This window comes from Mytilus trossulus, chromosome 5 (assembly GCF_036588685.1).
Source record: "Mytilus trossulus isolate FHL-02 chromosome 5, PNRI_Mtr1.1.1.hap1, whole genome shotgun sequence".
In the NCBI taxonomy this organism is placed as follows: domain Eukaryota; kingdom Metazoa; phylum Mollusca; class Bivalvia; order Mytilida; family Mytilidae; genus Mytilus; species Mytilus trossulus.
Genome location: NC_086377.1, coordinates 41,597,141 through 41,616,419, shown reverse-complemented (window position 1 = coordinate 41,616,419; position 19,279 = coordinate 41,597,141). Strand labels below are relative to the sequence as shown.

Here is a 19,279-nt window from a genome sequence, read left to right as displayed (position 1 = left end):
AAAAAAATAATTTCGATTTTTTTGTGGCAAATAATTGATTGACCCGGGGGCTTATTTTTTACCTGGGTGGGGGAGGGGAAACAAACATATTTTAAATTTTGGCCTTACCAAAAGATGTTACGACAGGTGTTTTTCATTTAAAAGAATTGAAATTGAATTTTATCTGTTGTTTATTTTGATATGGCAACACTGTACCACAACATTATAAGGTTAAGTTTTCTGCATCCCTCCCCCCTTGCAAAAAATCCAATAAAACAATCCATCAAATAAAAACCTGCCATTTGAAAATAGTGAAAGTAAAATAACAAATTGTTTATGGAGTTTGCCTTAGAAATATACAATTTTCATATTTTGAAAGTGTTAAAAGATTTAATCACATCATTCATTGCCCTATTTAAATCATTCTATTATTTACTTGTACATTGTAGATGTAGCTTTCTTTGCTGAAGCATTGGCAAGATATCACAGCCAACACAAGATGGCCCAAGTCATCAAAGAGAAGAGACCAATCGGCATGTTGTTAGTGGATGCTGTTAAAATGAAGAACTTACTGATGCCTTCACCACTGAGATGTCTTGATGTAAGATGATTAAACAGATTATCACATGTCTAAATTATTCTTCAAAAGAACGCTTCGCTTGAAATAGATATTATGAGCTTAGACTTGTACTCTTTGTCTTCATATTACAGTGAAAAAAAAAGAAAGATTTTTTTCAAACCATTTACAAATGAAAAAAAACCCAAAAAGATTGACTATACAATCATAACAAATAAACATTAGTTACCCATGAAACAAATAAATAAATGAACAGAACATGATACTATTTATGATAAATGGGAAAAAATATCATGCTATATTTATGAATTTAAGATTCCAGATTCATAGTGAAAAATTCAGTCTTATTTTGATTAACGATATGAGTTGTACTTTTGAATTCAATTTTTCACAAGAAAAAGACCCTTGAGAAAATTAATTATTCATTGATATCAGTTATATATAATTATAATAGGAGTGTTTCACACACCAAATGTTGTCTATATTTTACAGTGTATTAATGACTTGCTACCTGTTCTGGCCAGAAGTGAAGTAGACCGGTTGATTGCTGAGTTACAAGATGCCCAGTTCAAACTGGAGGTTGGTCCCACCACGACACTGGAGTTTGTACATACTCTAACATTCCTGGATGATATACAAGTCAGGGTAAGTCAGGTTTAATCAAAATGGAGGAAATATTTAATTTAGGGTCTGATGCAGAAATTTGTTAAAATAATTGAAGACAAATTTCAACATGGAAAGATTAATCAGAATTGTATACTTTGATAACTTATATAACAACAAAAAAAAGTTATTTAGCGAAATAGTAAAAAAAAAGAAAGTTGTTTGCTTTGTTATCAACAGTTCTAAGAATAAAACATATGCAACAGGCATTGCTTCAGAATTTCTTTTAATGTGACTTTTTTTTTATTTTAAGGCATTTTCTATCACTAATAAACTTGACATTGAAATTAAATCTGTATTTGAATAATAAAAATAATTATATGTTTTGATTTGATGATAGAAACTTTGTTTTGATTTAAGCAATAAGACAGATGAAGCTGTAGCACATTTACTCATACCATGTTCCTTGTATTTTATAGGTTGATCCATTAGACAAAGAAGCTATGATTGTCAAAGATATGTATGATCTGATCGAACAATTTACAGTGCCCACACCACCAGAGGATTTCGCTGTTTACCAGGTCAGAATTCAGAAAAGTGCTCCAGTATGAGTGTATCAGAAAGAACAAAATATTACACATAAACTTATACTATTTGGTCTTTTTTCCCCAAATTTAATATTAATAAAGTTCATAAAAGTATTTCAATATGAGCGGTAACAGAAAGAACGAATTATTATATATAAACAAATAGTATTTAGTCTGTTTGTTCCCTAGTTTTTACCCCTAATTAAAGATAAACCAACACGGTATAATGGCTGCCTAAAACTAACAGAAGAATAGTTACTTCAGGAATCATAACATCACAGTGAAATGATAATAGAAAATTCAATGTTCTTTCATGAAATTATAAAAGATTTTTGCTGTCTTTAAATAATTGTCTGATACACAAATATCAAACATGACTTACATGGACACAAGCTTCATACAATCAAAAGATAGTATCAAGAGGATTATTTTTATTGATTGTTTTCTTCATTTTTGTTGAGCCTGCCATTAACAGCAAAAGTAGGCAAGACACTGGGTTCCCCGGAACCCTTACAAATTTTTAACAAAAAAATCAGTCATTGATTATTTGGACCTTGAAATCAAAGAATTTATAGATACATAATTTTCCTTTCATTTTTTGGCTACTAACTTCATAATTACTTCTTCTACATCATAATTAAATATTTGAACACAACAAACCAAATATTCAATCTATATTATTGTTTTTACAGACACTGAACCCCAGCATCACCAATGTGAGGAATGCAATAGACAAGTCGTTAACAGAGAGAGATGCTAACATTGACAAGTTCTGTACACATCTCGACAAAGATATTGCTGAACTGGACAAAGAAGTCAAAGAAATCAGAGCAGAAGCACAGGTATGGCCTTATTTTACTCAGTGCTGGGAGCACAAAAATCATGCTCGAAACATGAAATCCAGCAATTTGATTGGTTGATTTTGGAGTCAAGTTAAAAAAACTGACTCGAAAGTTATGACTTAAAGGCATGAAGTCAACCTTTGATATATACAATCAAATTTTCTGATAAAGTGTGTGGTTCAAGTTTTATGAATTTTGTCAAATGGTTTTGAAAAGTAAGTATTTTGTCAAAATTAAACAAGCCAAATTACTTTTAGTAAATGTGTTTGGTTCCACATTAAAAGCATTGAAAATTATAAGAATAATCAAAGAACAAAAGTGTTTTTGTTCATAGTTCATGCATTAACTAATTCTGTTGTTTAGTATTGAGTTTATTTGAGTTTAATTTCCTGTATTTGATTTTGATAAGAGACTTTAATTCGTTTGATTTCATATTTAAAAAAATGAGGATTAAGATAAAAAGCAAAGGGAAAAAAATGTATAGCTACACATGAGACCAAATATTTTTTGAAGATTTTTTTTTATGGCTATTCCAGTAAAAAATGTATGGGGGGTTGGAAGGCACATTGTATTAATAATACATGGGTGATGGGTATCAGAGCAACTTTTCAAAATATAATGCACTATAATTCTCAATTACAATTGTCTGGGTGGCGGGTGCTGACAAAAACTGCTTTCCAACCCCACCCTCCCCCATACATTTTTTCTGGAATAGCCCTAACTATTTTAGTGTATTTTTTTTTCATTATGGTGAAGCTCAAATTCTTTAGATAAAAATTTCTTACTGTTTTCAAAATATTTTATGTGAATTTTCTTGAATTTTTGCAGAATCCATTGATTTTGGACAAGGATGCTGATAAGAACAAAGTGAAAGCTATCCTCAATAAACTTTTGACTAATATGGAAAATCTACAGAAAGAGGCTTTCACTTACAAAGCTTATCAGAAGAATTTCAAGGTGGAAGTTACAAAATATGATGCTCTAGAGGAAGCCCATGCTGAACTGAAACTGAAGGAGTTATTGTGGACTGCTATTGATGATTGGGACAATCTGTTGGAGGAATGGATGTCTGTAAGTCTAAACATTGTTGGAGATGAGGTCAAAACTATGAGAAGGGAAGGGGGTATTGTAAGCTAACTGAGACTGTCATAAATATGAGAAGGGAAGGGGTTTTGTCAGCTAACTGAGACTGTCATAAATATGAGAAGGGAAGGGGGTATTGTAAGCTAACTGAGACTGTCATAAATATGAGAAGGGAAGGGGGTATTGTAAGCTAACTGAGACTGTCATAAATATGAGAAGGGAAGGGGGTATTGTAAGCTAACTGAGACTGTCATAAATATGAGAAGGGAAGGGGGTATTGTAAGCTAACTGAGACTGTCATAAATATGAGAAGGGAAGGGGGTATTGTAAGCTAACTGAGACTGTCATAAATATGAGAAGGGAAGGGGGTATTGTAAGCTAACTGAGACTGTCATAAATATGAGAAGGGAAGGGGGTATTGTAAGCTAACTGAGACTGTCATAAATATGAAAAGGGAAAGGGAAATTGAAGCTTACAGAGAATGTCATAAATGATACAAGATGAGGTCGAAACATGAGAGGGAAGGGGGCATTATAAGCTTACTTGAATTCTGTAAAAGTAAGATATACAGTACTTTTTCAAAGAAGGATTGTCTGTATATGTCTTGAATAACATGGTAGGATATCAGGGCAAAACTTATGAAGGCAAGGGGCACTGTAAGCTTACTGAGACTGCTGTTGAACTATATACAGATAAAATATTTGAAGTATAATTTAGGTAGTAGATGAAATAAGACCTTAGAAGGTTAGGAGCAGAGATTATTCCAAACTTTTAACTGACAAAAATGTGTATATGTGTACCTACATTTTGACAAACAAGATTGTTATGATGTGTGCTATTTATTTTAGGTGCCCTTTGACACACTAGAACCTGATGCAATGAACCAAACAACATTGAAGTTTGCTAAGTCTGTGATGCAGCTAGAGAAAGGTCTACCTCCTAACCAGGTGGTACCTGTATTGAAGGAAAAAGTCGAGACCATGAGAGACAGGGTAAGAATTTTGATTTAATTTTAGGTCTATTATTGTGGATTCATTAGTATTTGTTAAATACAAATATTTTGGCATTTTGTGGATAAAGGTGAACCACAAATTCAAATGTTCAACAAATTACAAATTTCTATAGGAGTTTATGCAGAATTTAAAAAAAAAACAGGAAATTTGATACCCACAAAAACAAAAGTTTCCTGAATCCACAAAAACTGATACCCCTGAAAATAAATGAATCCACAGTAATGAAATATGATATTGTAAGAGTAGGGCTACAATGAGATTACCTAGTAAAGTTGAATCAGCAATATGAAAACTTCATATCCATTCGAGGAGGCAGAGTAAGCTGCAATATGCCATTGGTATAATGGTAAAAACAAATGGTGAGAACAACATTTGTGATATTGAATTTAATTTCATCTCTCCTTCTTTTTCAGTTACCTGTAATCACAGATTTACGTAACCCCTCACTTAAACAGCGCCATTGGGATGTCATCTCACAGGTCCTGGAGTACGAGTTCTCTGATGAGGAACCATTATCATTGGGCAAACTTTGTGAAATCAATGCTTTCAAATTTGGCGAATCTTTACAAGAAGTGTCTGGTCAGGCTAGTTCTGAAGCCAGTCTGGAATCCATCTTGAAAAAAGTTGAAGATTCGTGGAAATCGACAGAATTTACCGTTTTGCCTCACAAAGATTCTAAAGACATTTATATCCTCGGAGGTACAGACGATATTCAACAGTTATTAGATGACAGTAACATTAATGTGGCAACTATTGCCAGCTCCCGTCACGTTGGACCAATCAAAAACAAGGTCGAGGACTGGCAGAGACAGTTGGACCTATTTGGTAAAACTTTGGTATGTGTTTTTAATGATAATTCCTTTTCTTTATGAAAACATTTGTTTATATATTATCTTATTTCTAATCATATCAAAGCTTTGTTCAAAGTTTATGAATAGACCCAGTTATGACAAAAACCTGATTTGATGAGTATTACCCAGCTCAGTGTGAAATATCGGGGAATATCAGGGGAACCTAGGTTTTTCCTGTAGGTTTTAGTGGACAGCTGTAGACTCGAAAAGGGGGATTATTGTTGTATAAAAAAAATCTGTGATTCAATCTGAATAATATATCATTAATAAGTGTTGTATATATATATAAAAGTATGCTCAAACCATATTATGAACAATTGCAAAAAAATATTGAATGCCCTGAAAAAAAAGAGCATGGTAACTTCTTTATGCAAATTAAGAGAAATAGTTTATTTTTTATTTTCACAGCTTAAAGAAAAATAAACTGTTATTAACAAAAACAGGAATCACACATAAAGACTATACAAAAGTATTGAAGTAAAAATTTACAAGAGTTACTCTTTTTTTTTAGGATGAATGGCTAGACTGCCAGAGAAATTGGTTATACTTAGAAAGTATCTTCAGTGCCCCAGATATCCAAAGACAATTGCCTGCCGAGGCTAAGATGTTCATGCAGGTAGACAAATCGTACAAGGACATAATGAGAAAAGTGAACAAAGTTCCCCTCGCCATCAGGGCGGGCACACAACCTGGACTATTGGAAACTTTCCAGAATAACAATGCTTTGTTGGATCAGATCCAGAAATGTTTGGAAGCTTATCTGGAATCGAAAAGAGTTTTGTTTGCCAGGTATGTTAAAACATATTGAAGATTTTTTTATGCCCCATCTTTCTAATTTTAATGACAAATTAGAGTTATTACCCCATTTTCACGGTCCACTGAACATAGAAAATGATATTGTGGATTGGGCATCCGTGTACTTGGGGTACATTCTTGTTTTTTTACCTTTTTCATATTATTAAATAAAGGACTCAGTGTAAATTCAGAAATATTTGCAATGATTTTATTTATTGTACCCCAAAATGAGACTTATGTCACATCATTGTTAGAATTTAAAAATAAAACTGTTTAGAATGTTTTAGTGTATTCTGATGAAAATATTACCCAAAATGCATTAGATTCTGAAAGGATGAATTGATTGTAACATTATGGTATTTAACTAGAAAGTTCTTGCATTAATTTTTCATTAGTATAAAACTATTTAATGAGGTTTAGATTTGAATATTATTCCTATCGAAGGTTGGCGGTTTTCTCCGGGCACTCTTACTTCACCAATAAAAAGGGGCTGCCACGAAATAAGCCTAAATGCGGTCCTTAAAAGGGGCGTTAAAACACCAGAAATCAAATCAAATCATTTGAGTATTTTATGATATGAGATTGATACTTGTTTATTTGAATTCCAGATTTTACTTTTTGTCCAATGACGAATTGTTGGAGATCCTGGCACAGACACGTAACCCATTGGCAGTCCAGCCTCATCTTAGGAAGTGTTTTGATGCTATTGCTAAATTGGAGTTTGGTGTTCAGGCCAAAGCCACTGAAGATGGTATGATATGCCTTTACAAACTGTATATTGGTTTTGCATATTTTTTTGTATTTTTTTTGTTCTACTATATCATAAGCAAGATAAGCTTCTATTACTAGTTAGCAAGAATTTTTTTAAGGTATGGAATCTATCATAGAAAAAGACCACATATTGAAAAGAAGATGTGGTATGATTGCCAATGAGACAACTCTCCACAAGAGACCAAAATGACACAGAAATTAACAACTATAGGTCACCGTACAGCTTTCAACAATAAGCAAAGCCCATACTGCATAGACTGCTATAAAAGGCCCCGAAATGTTTAATAAAGTATCATACAAATTAAGTCGTTTACCTAATGTCTATAATTGCTATTACACTTAGCTCTTTTTAAATTATATATATTTTCTACATTTACAGAAGAAATCCAGTACAGCAATGATATCCTGGCTATGATATCACCTGAAGGAGAGAAAGTCAGTCTCGGAAAGGTATGTTATCTTTATAAATAGGAAGAAGCGGCATGAGTGCCAATGAGACAACTCTCCATCCATACCGTTAGCCAGGAGGGTCGGACCCCCATCCCCCCTTTGAAAACAAATAGCCTTCAGCTCTTGTCTGCTCTATGGTCGAGTTGTTGTCGCTTTGACACATTCACCATTTCTTTTCCCAATTTTATGCACTGTTAAACTCAAGTTGTGAGTCAAAATACTACCCTCTTTCTTGGAAATTCCTGGCTACTATCCTACCATCCATGTCACACTGTTTTATAAACTAAAAAGTAAACATTATAGGTCAAAGTACAGCCTTCAACACAGAGCCTTGGTTCACACCGAACGTCAAGCTATAAAGGGCTCAAAATTTACTATTTTAAAACAATTTAAACAGGAAATTTATAAATACCACTTTAAAACTACATCAACAAATGACAACCACTGAACAGGTTCCTGACAAAGGACAGGCCATACAAATATATGTTTTAACATTTTACAGATACAAATAAAACTTAATCCCAAAATTCTGATCATAAAATTCAATAAAAGAATTGTCCTCTCTAATAATTTATTTATGGTCAAATCTACATATTTCTTTCTCATCACATCAGCTCTATAAAACAGTTCTTATTGTTCATCTATGTCCATTTTTAAAATCACAGCATCCACATTTGTATGGCGGACTACTATTTTTTTTTAATTACGTCATCTGAGTTCTCTCATCTTAAGGTCCATTAGGGATCTTGACCCAACTCTCCATCCAGTCAAAATGATTTATCAACTAAAAAAATAAACATTATTGTCAAGTCTTTGACTTTAGTCAAACCCCTTACCTTATGGTGTCTTTATTCTGTCCCCAGGGATTGAAAGCAAGAGGAAATGTTGAAGATTGGTTGAACAAGGTAGAAGAAGGAATGTTTGCTAATTTGAGAAAACTGGTAAAAGCAGCCATTACAGATTACGAGAACAGACCCAGAGGGGAGTTTGTTGTCTTCCATAGCTCACAGATAGTGCTGACTGTATCCCAGATTATCTGGTGTAGAGATGTCACAGAGATCTTAGAGTCAGACTTTGACAGAGTTGAGCTAATGAAAGAGTTTGAACAGAAAAGTTTCAAGGTAAGATTTCATTTTGTTTCAAATGAACAGTTTTTCACCTTTTGCTTAAACTTTATCCATATAAAAAATGAAGATGTGTTATAATTTCCAAAGTGAAAAGAGACCAAATGACTACAAAACTAACAACTATTGGTCACTGTACAGCTTTCGACAATGAGCAAAGCCCATATGGCATAGTTAGCTATAAAAGGCCCAGAAATAACAAATGTACAACAATTCAAATGCAAAACTAAGGGCCTACCTTATGTTAAAAAAAATGAACGAAAAACAAATATGTAACACTGCAACAAACAACAACCAGATATGTAAAACAGCAACAAACGACAACCAGTGAATTTATGATGACCTCAAATAATAAATATTTCTGTCATATTTTACAGGATTTGTCAGAGTTAGCTTCTATTGTGAGAACAGAAATCCCCAAACTAGCCAGAGCCAATTTGTGTGCTTTAATTACATTAGATGTACACGCCAGAGACATGATCACAGGAATGGTCAAATCACAGGTGTGTATAAATACCAAATAGGAAGATTTAAAAAAAAAGATTTGGATCAAGTAGAAGAAGGTCTATAGGAACTTTGAAACTCTTCAATTTAGATTTATGTTGAAGATAGGGGAATTGGAAAAAAAGACCAATAGAATAATACTGATTTACTAAAGGGTTGGTTGGGTCTGAAGAAGCTTTAATCAAAGAAACTGAATAAAAAAAAATTTGGATAAGAGTTAAAATATGTGTTGGTTCAAGGTTCAGAACCTGTCTTTTGGAAGAAGACTTTTCATTTTTAAATAACAATGGTCAAACTTCTCAAATCATTTACACTGATACTTTATGCAAAGCCTTAGATATTTCTTCATGATAACAGTCAGAGCTTTCTAAGATCTTGTTTGTACAATGTATTTTATTACCATACATTTTTCATGTTATATAGGTTGCCAGTGTCGACAACTTTGAATGGCAGAAACAGCTAAGATAGTATTATTATTGTACATTTTTATGTTATATAGGTTGCTAGTGTAGACAACTTTGAATGGCAGAAACAGCTAAGATATTACTGGGACTTGGAGATGGATAACTGTGTTGTCAGAATGTCTAGTTCTCTATATGTGTATGGTTATGAGTATTTAGGAGCATCACCTAGACTTGTCATCACTCCACTTACCGTAAGTTTGCATTTCATTAATTTTACCTAGATAAAAAGGCCCTATGGTGTATTTTTTTTTTTCCTTTTTTTTCTTTTCAAAATGTCACCTGAACTGAAAATAAACAACACATCCTTTCTTTTTGTTACGAATTCAAAGAAGGTTTGAGATAAGCTAAGTATAATATAACGTATTTCACAAAAGTATGTTATTTATATTAAGATATTGTAAAATTGATGGGCATGTGAAATATAGTGAAAAATGGAGACACTGGAAAATATTCAAATAAATGGGAAACATTGAGATAACCAACAAAAATAAATGAATAGAAAAAATCAAGATGAATAAAGCATGAAAAATGGAGGCATTTGAAAAAATTCAGAAAAGTATGGAAAAAAAGATGCACTTGAATTTTCTTTATGTAAACATGAAAAGTAGATGCAATTGAAAAAATCCAGATAAGCAGTGAAGTCTACTAAAAATGTAGAAAAAAAGTGACAACTTATTTTCATTTTATGAGGGTTCCATAAAATGTATTTTTGAAAGTTAATGTCTGCGATATTTTTTAAATTAACAGGATCGTTGTTATCTGTGTTTGATGGGAGCTTTACAGTTAGATTTAGGAGGAGCCCCTGCCGGACCTGCTGGTACTGGTAAAACTGAAACTACAAAAGATTTAGCCAAGTCACTAGCCAAACAGTGTGTCGTCTTCAACTGTTCTGATGGTTTGGACTACAAGGTATTTATTACTCTTTTTTTATCCATTATTATGCCCCATTTATAGGCCTTATGTTTCTGGTCTGTACGCCCATTCATTCATCTGTTTTTCTGTTCAATTTTCCGTCTCCCGTTTCAGGCTTAAGTTTTTGGTCAAGGTAGTTTTTGCTGAGTTGAAAACCAATCAACTTGAAACTTAGTACACATGTTTCCTAAGATATGATCTTTCTACTTTCAATGCCAAATTAGAATTTTTAGCCCATTTTCATGGTCCACTTAACATACAAAATGATAGTGCAGATGAGGCACTTGGGACACATTCTTGATTCTTTAGAAAAGTAGTTTGAAATTAATGTCATTTTATATTTCAGAAGTAAAAGGATATGTTTCATTACAGATGATGGGCAGATTTTCCTTGGACTTGCCCAAGCTGCAGCATGGGTTCTAAATAAAGTATACTTTATTACTTGCCTAATTAAGGGCAGGAATTCTAAATAACAATTTTGTGACTTGCCAAATCTTTTCTGACGACTTGCCCAGTCTGGGGTCTGATTTCAAACTTATGTATTTGTCATTACAGATGATGGGCACATTTTTCTATGGACTTGCCCAATCTGGTGTATGTGCTCTATAATGTATATTTTGTGACTTGCCCAGTCTGGTGCCTGATTTCTAACTTATGTATTTGTCATTACAGATGATGGGAAGATTTTTCTCTGGACTTGCCCAATCTGGTGCATGGTGTTGTTTTGATGAGTTCAACAGAATTGATATTGAAGTACTTTCTGTCATTGCCCAACAGCTGATCACAATAAGGAATGCAAAGTCAGCCAAGTTGTCCAGGTTCATGTTTGAAGGACGTGAGATCAAACTGATAGCTACGGCCGCTGCATTTATCACCATGAATCCAGGTTACGCTGGACGTACTGAACTTCCAGATAATTTGAAAGCTTTGTTCAGACCAATAGCTATGATGGTACCTAATTATGGTAAGTACCAAGACACATATAAAAACATTGGAGTTATAAGATGTTTAATTCTTGTCATATAGCTCTTCAACGGGTTCGGTATTTATACATCTTACAATTTGAAATGTTTAGCTTTGAGCGTTCTTGATGAAGGTAAATCCAGAAATGCGCCTCGGAAGCATGAAATTATTAAACTTGCTGTTTTTCTATTTTTTAAGTGTTTTAGAAAAACTGAAATTCCAAAGAATTTAACTTTTACTAAAGCTCCATGACATGAAGTCCTTTGAGGTTTTTAAAAATTTTGTGAAAAATTATAGTTCACTTCACACCCCGAAAATTTAACCACGAGTAATTTGTCTCACCTTAAAAGGCCCATCATACAAATCAAAGATTATGATATGAACAGAAGAATGGAAGAAAAGGCTTTCTTTAATTTTTTCAATACTTTTTCATTTCCAAACCGATTCTGAAATTAATTTTTTTTCAGCAAATGATTGGTGGAAAATGAAATATGATGTCAAATTTTTCTTGGTTTCTTTTGAATGTTTCTATTGTGAAGTCATGAAAAAAGCAACCATTGTCACTTTCACTGAAAGAAATCGGCAAATTGACTTAATACTTTGATGTAATATAATTATTTCTTTATTTCAGCCCTGATTGCTGAGGTGATCCTGTATTCTGAGGGATTTGAGGACTCCAAGTCTTTAGCCCAGAAGATGGTACAGATGTACAAACTGTGCAGCGAACAGTTGTCCCAACAGGACCATTATGACTTTGGTATGAGGGCCGTCAAATCTGTGTTAGTCATGGCTGGAGCTTTGAAGAGACAGAACCCCGATAAGAGTGAAGATGTAGTGTTGATTAGAGCACTTAGAGACAGTAATTTACCCAAGTTCTTGATACAGGATGCAGCACTTTTCCAGGTATGTAGTTAAGACATATCTATGTGTCAACATTTTTTGTATGAAGCAGGGAAGTAATACTTTAAAGTCTTAATGTATTCATAAATTGTGAAACAGTTATCCTTACGAAAAAAACATGAACATGTGATCCTCACAAAACCATTAACTATTGATCCTCGTGCAAAACCATGAACCAGTGATCCTGACACAAAACCATGAATCAGTGATCCTGACACAAAACCATGAACCTGTGATCCTCACACAAAACCATGAACCAGTGATCCTCACACAAAACCATGAACCTGTGATCCTCACACAAAACCATGAACCTGTGATCCTCACACAAAACCATGAACCAGTGATCCTCACACAAAACCATGAACCTGTGATCCTCACACAAAACCATGAACCAGTGATCCTTGCACAAAACAATGAACCTGTGAACTTTGCAGAAAAACACAAACCAATGTTTCTTCCACAAAACCATGAATGCGTGATAATCACACAAAACCATGATTACCAATGATGCTCACACAATACCATGTAAATTGTTATTGTGAAGTTATGTACTTTCAAAGGTTATATTTAAGACTTATGAGCAAAACTTTTTTTATTTTCACAGGCCATCTTACAAGATTTATTCCCAGGTGTTGAGATCCCAGAACACGATTATGGACGCCTCCGTGAAGAAATTATCAGTGTGATTGCCGGAAAGGGTTTACAAATTGTGGAATCACAGATTAAGAAAATTATCCAGTTTTATGAGACTATGGAAGTCAGACATGGTGTCATGTTGGTTGGTCCTACTGGTGGAGGAAAAACAACAGCATACAGGGTAGGTTTGAGTACCAGTTGTATACAATGAAATCTGTTTAAACCAAACCTCTTTGGGACTTAAGATTTTGTTCAGTTTTGACCAATGTTCGGTTTTATCAGGTTAACAATGCATACAATTTGATATGATGGTTTCACTGTATTTTGTGCTTCCAATTTAGTGTAATTGCTCAGTGGATACTGAATCAAAAGAATTGAATCAGCTCAACTGACTGCTATAGTTTCAAACCTTTGATTTATTTTGGTTGAAAAGATCATTTTGTTTAAGAATAATTAATTTTTCGAAAATATTTTAACTTGTGACTGAAAACACTAATAATTAACTCAATTAATGTTTTATGCATTCATGAATTAATTTGGTGATAGGTAGCTTGTTGAATTTTTTTTTTTTATCTTGGCGGGCTTTGTGACCTGTTATTGATGATGTCATCAATGTTCCTAATGTCAATGATGGACTAGGACTATAGTTTTGTACTGTTCAGGTGCTTAATAATAATAATGGAATAATTAAAATCTTTCCATTTATAAGCAAATTTGTATACTATATCATAGATAGATTATGAAATATCCTTTTGCATATGGGCCGTAGTATCATTCCTTGACCCATATGAGCCCTTGGCCAGCTAGTTCTTAAATTAGTTATTTTTTTCTTTCTAGGTGTTAGCTGAAACTGTTACAAACTTACATGCTGAAGGACTTGTAAATCCATTCTATCAACCCTGTCATCACTATGTTTTGAACCCTAAGTCTATCACTATGGAGGAATTGTATGGTGGTATCAACAAACTGACATTAGAATGGTCTGATGGCCTCATGGCAATCACTGTCAGAAAGTGTGTGACAGTAAGTCAACTCATAATAGAGTTATTTCCCCTTAAGATATATGTTGAACCCTTAGTCTATCAATATGGAGGAATTGTATGGTGGTATCAACAAACTGACATTAGAATGGTCTGATGGCCTCATGGCAATCACTGTCAGAAAATGTGTGACAGTAAGTCGACTTATAATAGTGTTTGTATTCTTAAAATGTGGTATATTTGGCCGAGGGATTATTTTTGTTACTTTGCTATTACCTAAAATGCAAAGAAGATCCTTTGGTAAAATATTTTGGTTTGTATGTGATTGGCCATTTAATTTTATTTTATTTTGTAGGATACATCTGAAGACCACCACTGGGTTGTGTGTGATGGTCCAGTTGATGCTTTGTGGATTGAGAATATGAACACTGTGTTGGATGACAACAAGATGTTGTGTTTGGCCAACAGTGAAAGAATCAAGTTTACACCTTTCATACACATGGTGTTTGAAGTACAAGATTTAGCAGTAGCCTCCCCTGCTACCGTCAGTAGGTAAGTACAGATGCACTCTTTAAGTGGTGCTGACTATGTCAAATGGGACATGTGAACTTGCAACCTGAGTTCTCATTTTAATATCATGTCTTCTTTAAAACTGTGTAAAACCTTACTTAAAAGACTTGACTTTAATTTGCTTAAGAATAACCTTGTGACCTGAAATGTATTGACAGTTTTAACTTTATGCAGGATAAAAAAATAATTTAATATTGACAAAACATTTGTGACATCCAAACATTTCCTTAAAACCAAATTTGTTTAGTTTTTTTTCTGTAGCCATTCATTTTTTTTAACTTTGACCTTTTACAGATGTGGAATGGTGTTTGTTGATCCAGAAGAATTAAAATGGCTGCCATTTGTACAAACATGGTTGGAGAGCTGGTCAAGCAAAATGAAGGAGGAAACCAGAGATTACTTGCTGGAGATCTTCAAAAAATATGTAGAGGATGGTATCAAATTTGTCACCAAAAAGTGTACACAAGTTATTGATCAAGTAGGTTTTGAATTAATATGTGAATATGATCATGTGTTTTCATTATTATTTGTGGAATACCAATTTTCTTAGATTTCATTGGTAAATGTGTGAACCTCAAATTTGAATCTTTGACCAAGTACAAAACTTATTCATGCTTTTATGCAGACTTTGTCTAAACCAGGAAGTAAAAAAAATATATGGAATTAGAATTTTCCATAATCCACGAAGATTATGTAATCCACAGTATGCAAGAAAATATTGTTGTTTTAATTGATAGCGTCTCACTAACCTTAAGGAAGGAGAAAAATGCAGACAATTTTCCTTGTTATGAACTATAAATGACAAAATAAATGCAAAATGATATTGGTCATATGACATGTAAATGAAGATAGATTTTTTTTCATGTTTTTTTGTCTGCATAAATAAAATGTATCCTAATTAATACAATTCTACTAAATTTAAAAAACAAGCAGGTTGTTTGTATTGTATGTTCTTTATTTGAACCTCAAATTTAAATTAAAAAACACACAAAATACAACAATATAAAAAAAATAGCATGATATCCAGGATAAAATGAAGAGTCATGGGGTTATTAGCTAATATTCATATTTCTATCACTTGTAATTCATTTGAGGCAACGTCTGGAAGATTACAAAGGAAACTGAATTGAATAATATTATTGTTTTTTGAGAAAAAAATATGAACATGAAAGGAACACAAAAAAAGGTTGAAACACACCACTTGAGAAAGAAATCAAAATGTCAAGAGTTGATAAGTGATAAATTCAATGTTTGTCTTTATTTTTATAGGTTGACATTAGTAAAGTAACAACTCTGTGTAAGATGTTAGAGTCTCTACTGTTTGGACGTGGAGGACCAGATTTCAACCAGGATCCAGCCAAATTGCACATCTTAGTCTGTACAACCTTTGTGTTTGCCTATCTGTGGTCTATTGGAGGAAACTTGTCAGAGAATAACTGGGATGCCTTTGATACCTTTGTTAGAGGACAGTTTGAAGACAATGGTGATGCTAAGGTGAGAATTTAGTTGCAAGATAAGTAATTATTACTTAAGGAAGTTCGCTGCTCAGTTCAAAATAAATTGCTTTCCATAACCATAGTATATATTGATAGGGGAATAATTGAGGAATCAAAAAAGCCAAAAAAATATTGGGGTCAATGTGCTTGTTTTTCGAGATATTAGCCATTGGAATTTTGGCAGGAAAATGTTCTCTCTTGACTTTTCATAGCTTTATCATTGACCAGTTAAAGTTCTAAAAAACTATTAAAAAATAAATAAGATTTATTAGACTTTTATAAATGGCTTATGATTATACATGTAAAAGATTTATAAAAAAAAAATGGGGGTCCATAGATAAAACCAGAGGATTTCGTAAATCTGTCAAAAATTCAAAACATGACAAGCAAACATCCTTAAGTGGGTACAGAACATCCAAGGGAGTTAAATCTTTTAAAATCATTTGAACTTTTAATTCTATAATTTAAGTAGAGAGAAATTAGGCTTCTCAATGATTAGAATTAATAATGTCTGTCAAACTGCTATAAATATCCATTAACAGTATAACTGTAAATTGTGTGTTTTTAATTTATTGAAATTTTAATATTTTAGGAAATAAGGCAAAATTTTATGAAAAATTAAACAACAAGCCAAATCTGTTTTACTCAGAGTGTTCGGTACTATCTTAATTTATAGTCATAGCTTACAAATTGTGATGTGTTTACATGTCTGGTATAAGGAAATAATTTTGGAAAGAAATGAAGTTTAAAATGAGATGCTATCAAAACTTCTTCAATGCATATTATGATACTTTCAATTTCTATTTTCACAGTTACCAAATGCAGGTGATCTATGGAGTTGTTACATGGACTATGAAACAAGGCGTATGGATATGTGGGAGAAAATAGTTCCATCATTCAAATATAACAAGGAAATGCCATTCTTTGACATGTTGGTTCCTACCGTAGATACAGTCAGATTTGGATATCTTTTGGAAAAACTCCTGGCTGTAAGACATTCAGTACTATACACAGGAGGCACTGGAGTAGGAAAGGTCAGTAATTAGGACATATGCATTGTAAAACCTACCTATTTACACAATTTACATTTCTCCCTTCATATAAAATCAAAGATGGAAATTATATATTTCTTACCGACCGTGCAAGGGCTGTATAGCCAGTCAAGGTCGTTAAAAACTTCCATTTGTTGTATATTTCTTCAATAGTATAAAAAAGTATGATGTGTGATTTGTATTTAAAATAATAAGAAAGAATAAATGTATGTTTGGTATTTAAATATGTGAAAGACATATGATGTTTGACATGTGTTCAAGATATATAGTTTTTCTTTGCCAAGAAACAATCTGTGGTCCTTTAATTATTTAGAGTAAATTTACTTGAGTATATGCATAGAACAAGAATTCGATTACAGCATTTTACTTGCAGAGTGGGTACAATGAAAAATAGATTTAAGTTTGTTATTTGTAAAGTGTACCACTATCCAAGATTATGTTTTTACTTATTTATCCATATTGATTTCAGTCTGTCATTGCCCGTGGTCATCTACAGAATATTGCTGATAGAGCTAACTATGTACCAGTGTTTATTAACTTCTCTGCTCAGACCAGCAGCAAGAGAACACAAGAAATGATTGAATCTAAATTAGAGAAGAGAAGGAAAAATTGTATTGGTAAGACTTAATAGATATGAAGCATTATAAACAGTGTTCCAGCTTGAATCTCAGGGCAGAAGGGTGCTACTTGTCTGAAAGGGCACTTTAGCGCAATAACCCAAATTGTAAGGGCACTGTTTGGCAGTGTATTAATAACCTTGAATACATGTATATATATTGCTAGGCTCAGCTGCAGGACATTACTTGTATTTTAACCTTATACAGAAATTAATGTGTTCCAAGTGTTGGTTCCAGTAAGATTTTTTTATTATCAAATTATCATACCATGACACAAAGCATATCATTTTAATTGATAAAAAATCCTTAGAAAAATCTTTTTTTTTAAATTTTATAATTTATATAACTTAATTATACAAGTCTATAAAAATAAACAAGTAGTTCTGAAAGATGGAGCTAAACAAAATTGAATTTGTTATGTAATTAAATTATCTACATTAAAATTACTTGTGTAGACATACATGTATAGTATTTGTGTTATCATGGTTATTGAAAGTTACCTAACTTGTAATCCTTTAAATTGTTACAAAAAAGTATTAAGAAGTGCACACCAAAGTGCTCCTAAGTAGGGAGTTTTATAAATATAACAGGTGATACAAGAGATGATTATATTATAATGATGCAATAATACATTGCATATATTACAGTAGGTATAAACTCCATTATGATTAAAAAATAAAAGCATTTGTTAAGTGCTCCTATATAAGGAGGATTATAATACAAGAAATAAAACAGGAAGTGGTGCAATCTTGTTATGTTCAAATAGAAATTTCTTTGGTTCTTCTTTTAATTTTATACTCGTGGTTATAAAACAAAACGTTTTTACCAATCTACTAATTTAGTCAAAACTTAGTATGCCTATTAAATTGTTTTAAATTTTATTTTAAAATATATTTTTTTATGTTTACATATGCTATAATACGTAAACATTACAAATGGCTGACATGGTCATTTTCATTCTGTATTAAATATCTAGTATTTGTTCAATTATCTTAAATCCACTAATTAGCAGTGAACAATCATTAGCAGAGGTGATAAAACTGCTAAAGGCATTAGGTATTTAACTTAATCCTATTGTCAGTTAATTAGTGTTACACAATCAGGTAACAATTTCACCGGAAACGCCAGAAGGCATGAAATTTGTAAAATGTATCTTTTAAAAAGGCAGAGGGGGACATTCTTTGGCTTTGGAGGGCAGAAGGGCGGGGGGTAAGGGCACCAAGGGCGGGGCGCCCTTCTATTTAGGACAGGCGGGAACACTGATAAACAAAAATACTGTGTATTTTGTTGGTACCAATTTTGTTGGGTTGAAAAAAGTTTATTTTAACTCAAATATTTTTTTCTTGATGTTTGCAAACTATGCCTTTCCATCTTTCTCCCTTCAAACAAATATTCAATTTTGCATGAAAATGATATATATTTTTCATTTTAGACTCAAATAATAAATTTTAAAAGAATAGCAATTTGTTGTTGATTTCACATTGATAAGACTAAAAGTAGGGTGGAGTAT

At 32.7% G+C, this 19,279-nt stretch overlaps 1 protein-coding gene across 3 annotated transcripts in view; it reads left to right on the top strand.

The window, feature by feature from the left end:
- The window catches only part of LOC134718844 (dynein axonemal heavy chain 6-like), a 69,383-nt gene that overhangs the window by 13,005 nt on the left and 37,099 nt on the right, over positions 1-19,279 (top strand). For all 3 annotated transcript variants that reach the window (XM_063581635.1, XM_063581634.1, XM_063581632.1), the window contains 23 exons: positions 429-580; positions 1,049-1,201; positions 1,639-1,740; positions 2,439-2,588; positions 3,417-3,659; positions 4,520-4,663; positions 5,098-5,520; positions 6,047-6,324; positions 6,939-7,081; positions 7,481-7,551; positions 8,415-8,672; positions 9,053-9,178; positions 9,679-9,834; positions 10,391-10,552; positions 11,228-11,519; positions 12,150-12,421; positions 13,023-13,235; positions 13,892-14,077; positions 14,390-14,586; positions 14,899-15,082; positions 15,874-16,098; positions 16,913-17,134; positions 17,622-17,769. In XM_063581635.1, coding sequence (XP_063437705.1) covers positions 429-580; positions 1,049-1,201; positions 1,639-1,740; positions 2,439-2,588; positions 3,417-3,659; positions 4,520-4,663; positions 5,098-5,520; positions 6,047-6,324; positions 6,939-7,081; positions 7,481-7,551; positions 8,415-8,672; positions 9,053-9,178; positions 9,679-9,834; positions 10,391-10,552; positions 11,228-11,519; positions 12,150-12,421; positions 13,023-13,235; positions 13,892-14,077; positions 14,390-14,586; positions 14,899-15,082; positions 15,874-16,098; positions 16,913-17,134; positions 17,622-17,769 — 4,500 coding nt within the window. The remainder of the gene's footprint in view (positions 1-428; positions 581-1,048; positions 1,202-1,638; positions 1,741-2,438; positions 2,589-3,416; positions 3,660-4,519; positions 4,664-5,097; positions 5,521-6,046; positions 6,325-6,938; positions 7,082-7,480; positions 7,552-8,414; positions 8,673-9,052; positions 9,179-9,678; positions 9,835-10,390; positions 10,553-11,227; positions 11,520-12,149; positions 12,422-13,022; positions 13,236-13,891; positions 14,078-14,389; positions 14,587-14,898; positions 15,083-15,873; positions 16,099-16,912; positions 17,135-17,621; positions 17,770-19,279) is intronic.